At 39.7% G+C, this 8,726-nt stretch overlaps 1 protein-coding gene across 1 annotated transcript in view; it reads left to right on the plus strand.

Moving 5' to 3' along the window:
- The window catches only part of MAP3K14 (mitogen-activated protein kinase kinase kinase 14), a 30,326-nt gene extending 24,465 nt beyond the window's left edge, over positions 1 to 5,861 (plus strand). The window contains exons 12-16 of the mRNA XM_075277138.1: positions 989 to 1,219; positions 1,707 to 1,798; positions 1,901 to 2,030; positions 2,248 to 2,348; positions 3,950 to 5,861. Of these exons, the coding sequence (XP_075133239.1) occupies positions 989 to 1,219; positions 1,707 to 1,798; positions 1,901 to 2,030; positions 2,248 to 2,348; positions 3,950 to 4,168 (773 nt within the window). The 3' untranslated portion in view covers positions 4,169 to 5,861. The remainder of the gene's footprint in view (positions 1 to 988; positions 1,220 to 1,706; positions 1,799 to 1,900; positions 2,031 to 2,247; positions 2,349 to 3,949) is intronic.
- The last annotated feature ends 2,865 nt before the right edge of the window (positions 5,862 to 8,726 follow it).

The following is an 8,726-nucleotide window of genomic DNA, read 5'->3' on the forward strand; positions in this document are numbered from 1 at the left end:
GTCAGGGAGTGTTCGGTGACCATTTTTGTAATATACTTTATACTTTATCCTATCTAACTTCCTTGTTATTATAAAACAAGATGTCATATTCTCCTGAGAAACCCACAGTCAGAGATTTGAACTTAATATGCAGCAGTTAAAAAACTGTGTTTTTAAAGAGGACTTTTCATTGATTTGGGCATAGGCAGTTTTATATGAATTCAGTGCACTGTCGGTTTTCCCGATCTGTGCCCCGAATAAAGAGCTTTCGGTTCCGGTACCATAGCTTTTTACAGTCAGAAGGGCATTCCTGACAGTCAGTCAGGTACGTCCTTCTTCACAGCAGGGCCTATCGCGCTGTACTGTGTGAACGGGGAGGAACGCCCCCTCCCTCTGCTCACAGTGCTCGTCCAAAGACGACTATTATCAGGAGGGGAGGGGGTGTTCTTGTGATACCAGAACCATTTTTCTAGGTGGTAATATAACCAAAGATAGAGCTATTTGAAGTGAGTATCACCCTATGGGAAATGCTTCAGCTCTACATACTGCATTGCGTATAGAAGTACAGACAGCGTCTCCCCACAATGCTTAGTTAGAGCATTGCTAATGGGAACGTTACTGTTTTCTATTAAAAGAAAGTTTGGTAATATTCACCACGCTGCCTGACACAACAACAAAATAATAAATAAAATGAGAGTTACTCTTTGTTTAAGAAAAAGTTGTATGATGGGAAAACTTCTTTGGAAACCTCTGTGGAAACCTATACAGAAAACGCCAGTGTTTCTGTTGGTATAATTGACATGTAGCCATTTGTCCGCTGCCAATTTTTTTTTTTTCCTGCAATGATTGGATGGAATTAGCAAGAATTCCATCCACTTTGCAGGTAATATAAAATGCAGTATTTTGACAACATTGTGCCCTGGCCTTAAACAAGTTCTTGCTGTCCTACATGCAAATAAAGCCATATCAGACATGAATATATAATAAATAAATGCTTTTCTTTTTCTAGTTGGAGGTCTGAAATCATCATATAACACTGCATACAGAGAACCTAGAATATTCCCTCCGACCTTCACAGATGTCCCAATTGTCCCTGATCAACAGCTCAAGACTATTCATGAAGAAGTCATGCCAGTACAGAACTACAGTATACCACACATAACAGAAGATGTGGCAAGTCATAGAAGTGTGGAACAAGCCAAGCTGCCATGTGAAATGGAGATTGAACGTCTAGAACTAGGTAATGTGTGGTGCTATAACTTTTTGTATTATTGTCAACATAGGAAGATTAAATAGGTTATCTGGTTCTTTTCTTACAATGATGGCGGTCGGAATCCTGCCAATAGCTGTTCAGAGGAGCCACCATTCTTCAGTCACCTATGTCTTAGCAGTGGCTGTACTTGGTACTGCAGTTCAATCCATTCACCTGAATGAGAAGGGCGTCTAGTAGTAATCTGAAATATCAGGCATACCCACTATTGTTGGGAAACCTGTGATAAACTATAAAGGCAATTCCACTCTCATTGGTGACAGACTGATCAACCAGGCTGCTGAGAGTTGGATTCCCACGGATATAATATCTTAAGGAAAGGCTATTTAAAGAACCACATAACCCCTTTAAGATTCTATACATGGGATGTTGCATGACGTTGTTGAATATATACCTATATAACCAGCAAAATCCAACAAGAGCTTTAAAGCTGAACACCTTACTCTTCCATCTATAGATCTATACATGGAGAACCTCTCTCAACCTTTCTTACTTGAGGAATGTGAACAAATGAGTGAGCCCAGCCTGGAGCTTCTACACAGCCGCAAGGTACTTATAAAAAAATATAAGTACACTGTAAATATACAAGTGTTTTTCTTTCATTATTTGCCATTGTCCTTACATTATTCTCCCTTTTACTGATTTATACAGGATTCCTTAACAACTTTGGACACTAAAAGTTCTGGGATTCATTCGTGGGACAGCCAGATGGATCCCTGGAGCCTGCAGAGTGGCTCATTCTTCAGTGGAGGAAACACAACTACACCCAGTTGGCTCACTGGTAAGCTGAGAGATTTCTGATCTGTGTGGGGGCTGTGTATAACACCAAAAAGAGGATATCCCTAAGGACATGCGTCACCTGCATCCGTTTTGGGGCTTAAAATACAATGGCACCCTGGAGACCCAAAACAATTGTGCACTGACATAATTAGGAGTAAAGAAAATTTTTATTGGATTTTGGTACAGGCAAACTTGATAGCTTGGTTTATGTTTTTCAGGGATAAAAGTTCACCTGAAGTCCTTTAGCGGGGAGATCTTGTATATCTGGGAATCTGGAAGAACCAAACTGGGAGATCTGGCGGTTGGAATCAGCAGTCAGGTAAGACGCCTGAGAAATAATTGTTATGTAAGACAGGTTATAAGGTTGTACAGGATCACATATACACTTTGGGGTGTTCTTGTGGAGTAAAAATGTCCCTTGTAACAACCGAACAACCGAGAACATTTTTATTCTCTGAACTGCATAGGTTACATAAAAAGGTTGGTCGTTATTGACAGTTTGTGTCGGAGACATGTTTAATACATGTAACCTAATAGGCAAATGGGAGGCAACAATGACCATTCTACATTGTTTAAAGAGGACCTTACACCTGCTGGGGCACATGTGGTGTAATATACTGCTAGAAAGCCGCCAGTGCACTGAATTCAGCGCACTATTGGCTTTCCCATTCTGTACCTCTGGTGAAGAGCTATCAGTGCCGATACCATAACTCTTCACTGTGAGAAGGGCGTTTCTGACAGTCACAGTTTCGTCTATTGTGCTGTACTGTGAGAGGGGGCGTTGCTTACTGCCCAACCAAGACGCTGAGTGGTAAGGAACGCCCCCCCCCCGTACTAGTCAATGGACGAGTACTATCAGGAGGGGAGGGAGGCGTCTCTCACCGCTCACACAGTACAGACGCTACTGTGAGGAAGGGCATTCCTGACTGACTGTCTACTACTACTACGGTACTGGTACCGATAGCTCTTCACCGGGGCACAGAACATGAAAGCCAATAGTGCGTTAAATTCAGTGCACTGTCGGCTTTCTAGCGGTATATAAAACCACATGTGCCCCAGGAGGTGAAAGGCCTTCTTTAAGATGGTATATGTCATCAATTGGTGACCATGCTAAACAACACAAACTGAGTGGCTTACATTTCATTTGCTCTAGCCCATAAGAGGTATGCATGTGTACATGTATCAGATAGATGAAGACAACAAATCTCTTTTGGTCTCAGTCATTTGAATAAGAGCCTAAGGCTATGTTTCACATATGCACCATGAATGTTCCTGACACATAGTACAGTAACATGAGGGGATAACACCCTTTGTGTGGATTACCATAATTTACTGTAGTTTACTATCAGTTACTATGGAATTGCATTTTGCAACCACTATATGGCGATATCGTAATTCTTCTAAAGGAAATAGTGGATTATCATTATTACTAGACAAATAAATTAATGAATTTAAAGTAGAATTTCCACAAAAATTTGTATTCTGAGACTTGTTAGAAATGTACATAATGTAACTAGCACTGCAGGTAATCTTCTTACCAACTGCTGTATTTGTGAGGTCCCCATTTTTTTTGGTCCTCGGCTGTATCATGTGACCAGCAATAAGACTCTCCAACTGACACAGAGTCTTATGTGCAGGCAGGTAGTACTTTTATCTATTCATATCTATGAGAGCCTTAATATGAACGACAAAGGGAAGGAATAGACAAACCTATATCCTGTCCACACATAAGACACTGTGTCAATTGAAGATCTTATTGCTGGTCACATGATGCAGCTGAGGACCAAAACAAGGTGCACCTTTCTAATGGACAGAGAATGGGGTTTTTTTGTGGAATTTCTATTTGCAATATCACATGCAACGTAAAGTGTGTCACTACTGCCCCCTACTAACATGTCTATGCATTTTTGTTTTCTACAGATTCCTATAAAATCATTCACTATTGTGAACTCACAGGGAAATCTCATCCCTTGGGACACAGACATTGCAGACTGTGGAATCGAGCTTCAGTGTTCCTTAGCTCCTGATCGTGGGAACTGGCTCTGGAGAGTGAAAAAGGGAAAGATAGAAGAAGGGAATACAGGGGAGGTATATTCGGGTGGAGGGACAGACGCCCCAACTCTGTGGACTCCAGCGTGATCTCTATCACTGAGGAGTTGCTGCACTCCTCCTCCACACCTACATATGTGCCTTATTGACTGTCCAGCCCAGAGTCCTATCTGACCTGGTAACCAAGACAAACAAATGATCTGATTTTCTAAAGTGCAGTAATCGTATTAGCAATAAGAAAGTATTTTTTCACAAGAGTATTCTTCTACATTGCTTTTATAGAATCAAAATGTCTAAATGCGAATGAAAAAGATCTATGATATGTACAGTATGTAAGGAAAATCAGGACTTGGGGATAAAGTCACTTACAGAACAGAAAGATAAATGTCGGGGGTTATATTTGGTCATCCTTAACTAGAACCATTCTGCAATGGACAAAGCTACATTAGTCACCATTAATCCTATTAGCAATATTGTCCAATGGTTTTACAGTGATTGGCCTTAGAGATGTATATGGGTTTCATTATAGCCGTAATCTATCTTATGGCTTCCAAAAGGTTAACCAACTAGCCAACCAATAAAGTAACCAGCCATAGCTATCCGGTAAATAAGATGATACAGTAATCTGTTGATTTGGTTGCCCATTATGTCAGAAGGTCTGGTTATCAGTGGTAACCCATGGAAAGCACTTTTGTGGGATGTACAAGCATTAATAGCACAATACACAACCCACCAAGCCAGTGCATTAATGCACATTTTATATTTTCTTCTCAGGCAAGATATATTTTCCTTGCACGGGACACTTTTTCTGTATGCCTAAAGTATTGCAGTATATTGCATAAGCGATCAAATGATTGCATAGAAAATGCCCCTAGGAAACCTTATAAAAAATGTATAAGAAAAACTTTAAAAAAATATAAACCCCGCCACCCCAAAATTTCACAGATAAAAAAAATCAAACAATAAATAAACATCAATGGCATTGCTGTGTGTGAAAACGCCTAACTATTAGGCACGTTCTAGAAAAATAAATCAAATGCCAAATTGTTACAAGTGCCATAATATGGTGATGCAAAGAATTTTTATCAAAGCTTTATATTTTTTATAAAACTATTAATACATAAAGACTAAATAAATTTGGTATTGCTATAATTATACTGACCAGCAAGGTATGATGACATTTTTACTGCAAAGAATCTTCTAACAAATCGAGCAGTTCTGTTTTTTGCCCAGTTCCAACTTATTCATATTTTTTCTGGCTTTCCAATACATTATTTGGAATATTAAATGGCGCCATTAAAAAGTAGAACTTGTCTCACAAAAATCAAGGCCAAAAATAATAAATACCGGTATGTATCCAACGCCAAACAACAGAAGGCTTATCAAATTATTAAATCAGACCTTATACCTATTCTCAGCACACAGGGATGGATATGTAGCCTATTGATTTACTAAGAAGGCAGAATATCTCAATCTACAACATGTCTGCTTATAATATGTGCAAGTTAAGAGACACTTGAAAAGAACTCCAAGAAGTGCCCAAGCCAAAAGCATATTGACAAAGCTACAACACAGGAGCTAGAATTCCGATTTTTATGTTTTTAGGATCTGGTTAGATGTATTTGCATTGTAAGAACATGTGACAGCAGCCGATGTTATCTCATGTTTTAGTATTTGTTACCAGGAAGGCTCAGAATTATTTGTAACCTGTATGAAGAAGGATTGAAATAACTGAAAAAATGAATGTAATTGTACATCTGTAAAGATTATGTTAAATAAAGATGAAACTGACATTGGAGTTCAGAAACTAAATCATTGCTTGTCTTATTTATACATTAAGATTTAGTAATAAATAAAATGATGCATGGAAAATGTTAAATTTTAGGTCATGTTTAAGTATAGTTCAAGACAAAGTTCATTGTTAGGGTGTTCATGTTTAAACAGAACTTATCAATATTAACCCCCACCCCATCATACTTACCTGTCTTTCTACCAGGATCTTCTGGGCACGGGATGTCACTTCTGGGCGGCCAGCAAACATGAAGGAGTTACCGACCACCCAGAACAATGAAGTCCCGTGCCGAGAAGGTTCTGCCCCAAAGACTGGTAAGTATGATGGGGTGGGAGTGAGTTAATTAGGAAGGGCTAGTAGTTGTTGAGCTAGCTATGGAAAAAGGGAGGGGGCATGAGTGCAAAAGGGAGGGGGAAGGGAGGGAGGGGGGAGGGAGTCAGCTCTGAGTAAAGCGCAAAGCATCATGGTAGTTGTAGAAAAACAATAGGAAGCTACCCATGTAAGCAGATGCGGAAGATGCCAGGAGCTCCCAGAGAAGTGATTCAACTGGCTTTTGATTTCTGTTACTCTAGGTGAGGTAACCTATTCTATGTTTAGGTAGAGCCTAGTCGGGCAGGTATTTATTTTTGTAGTGTTTCCTTTTGTTGCTGCACTGCCTTTTTGAGTGAAAATAAAACTCTACCTTTGTTTTGGACTAAAAATACTAGACTTGTGTGTCTATGCCACCCCACCTAGCAACCCCAGACCCTGACACAGGATTAGGCTCTAACTAGTAATATTAAGCAAAGTGTACTATCAGACTATCTTACTAACCATATTGCTTTGGTTTATATTGTTATTGTGTACTTCAACAGCTACTATCAGGAAAAATATGAAGCCGTCCCACAACTCCAGAAGTTAAAAAGATCAAAGTCCCAAGTAATGGTGGATTTTGCCAGTAGTACACGCATCATGGGCATGACAGACAGGGAGGTGGTACAATACCTAGAAGAGATCAAGGCACTTAAAGGTCATTACCATGCTGCCAGTGAGAAGAATGCTGCATGATGCATAGGTGGCAAATTGTAATATCTAATAGGGTGTACTGTTTCTTGTATTGGTAGTCCTTATGATGTGATATCATGTGTACCCCTGTGTACCAAAATAGAAAAAAAAACTGCCTGGCCGATCACATTCCCCAAAGGTTATGCAAAAAAAATCTGTAAGGAAGAAAACTCAGACTTGGTCATGCAGAATGACATCAGAGGAATGACACACCGTAGCATTCAGGTTAAAGTTGGATTCTGACTTTGGCACAGGGAACCTTTATTTCCTGGTAAAACAGTAAGGTAATGATTAAACAGGTCAGGCTACATTCACATCTGCGTAGGAGTCTCCCTTTGGTGACTCCATTGCAATATAGGTCCAAAGTCAGCTGAAAAAAAGTCCTGCAAGTTTGACTTTTTTGTCTGGCGGGTTCAGTTTTAAAGAACGGACATAGGTATGTGACCATTGTTGTAGCAGTCCGCCTATCCATTTTTCTGGTCCTCCAATGGTGTGAACCATTCAGTCATGCTGTTTCATTGGAAAGTAAAAAATAACATCCTGGCCTATACAGTATATATCAATTTCTAATTATGCAAAGGGAGGCGGCCTACCTGCGTACTAACAGCAGTTGTCAGTTCTTAGATAACTCCGGGACTTACAGTAGAGCTAAATTGTATAGCAATGCAAAAGTTGCAAGAGCAATAACAACGCACATAACAGGAAATGAAAGAAAATAAGAACTCATTATTAGATGACCAGAATCATATGATGACGATAATCGCCCAAATGGCTAATGATGGTGGCAGTCAGGTAATAAAACAGACAGTATTTGACTTTAACTGTCCCTGAATCCTTCCCTATATCTATCGCTAAACACTGACCCTAACACCAGACACCACTGATCCTCACTGTTGCTAAAGATATATCTTATAGAATCCCTAACCTGATAATTTTCCTATATAACTCACACTACAAAACTGGTATGAGTTATAATAAATATGTCGAGCTTAGACATCCCCATCCCACTCCATGCACATTCGCAGATTGTGATGAATGAGGGGCAGAACACATTTGGCACATAAAGGGCCTTGTGCCAAATGTGTGACATAATATTGCCCATCTATGCAAGAAACTTTTATAAATGGGATGATAAATTCCTACATATAAAAATAAGCTGGTAGCTTCTTTAATAAACTACCACTTATGTTATACCAACACATAGCTTGGTTGAGATGTTGTATGATGTTGAGATGTTGTATGATCAGTATGAAATAAAATGAGTTTAGACCCACCCTGGCTCAGAGTCCACTGGAGGATTGACCTGTCTACCTATGGGCCAGACTGAGAATGACTGGGATGAAATGCATGGGGCTTCTAGCTATATTTGGCTACTCACTGTAGGAATATTCAAACAGAGGATAGTCAATGAGGAACACTTCCCCAAATAAGTCTTAGCTGAGTGCAGTGTTCGGATGACCATTATAGGACCAGCAGTGAGACAGTTCCTACTGCCCTAAACAAACTAAGGGTAAAGACACACTGGGGCAGATTTATCAATACCTCTGCATCAATACCTGCCTTAACCCTTGTTTCACGCCACATGTTTAGCAAGTTCAATTCAATTCTATGTAAATTTTAGCTTGAGATATTCTAAGATGCCCCAAAGATGTTCCACATTTATGCTAGGGACTAGCTGTAACCACAATAGTAAATCTGAGCCACTAGGAGGCAGCGTCCTTCAGTAGGAAATGATGAAACAGCTGTTCTGCTGTTCGGAACAAGACTTTCTATGACCAAGGAACCTATGTAGCAGTTTTTAGTTTTTTTATA

The sequence above is a fragment of the Leptodactylus fuscus genome, chromosome 6 (genome assembly GCF_031893055.1).
Source record: "Leptodactylus fuscus isolate aLepFus1 chromosome 6, aLepFus1.hap2, whole genome shotgun sequence".
Lineage (NCBI taxonomy): Eukaryota > Metazoa > Chordata > Amphibia > Anura > Leptodactylidae > Leptodactylus > Leptodactylus fuscus.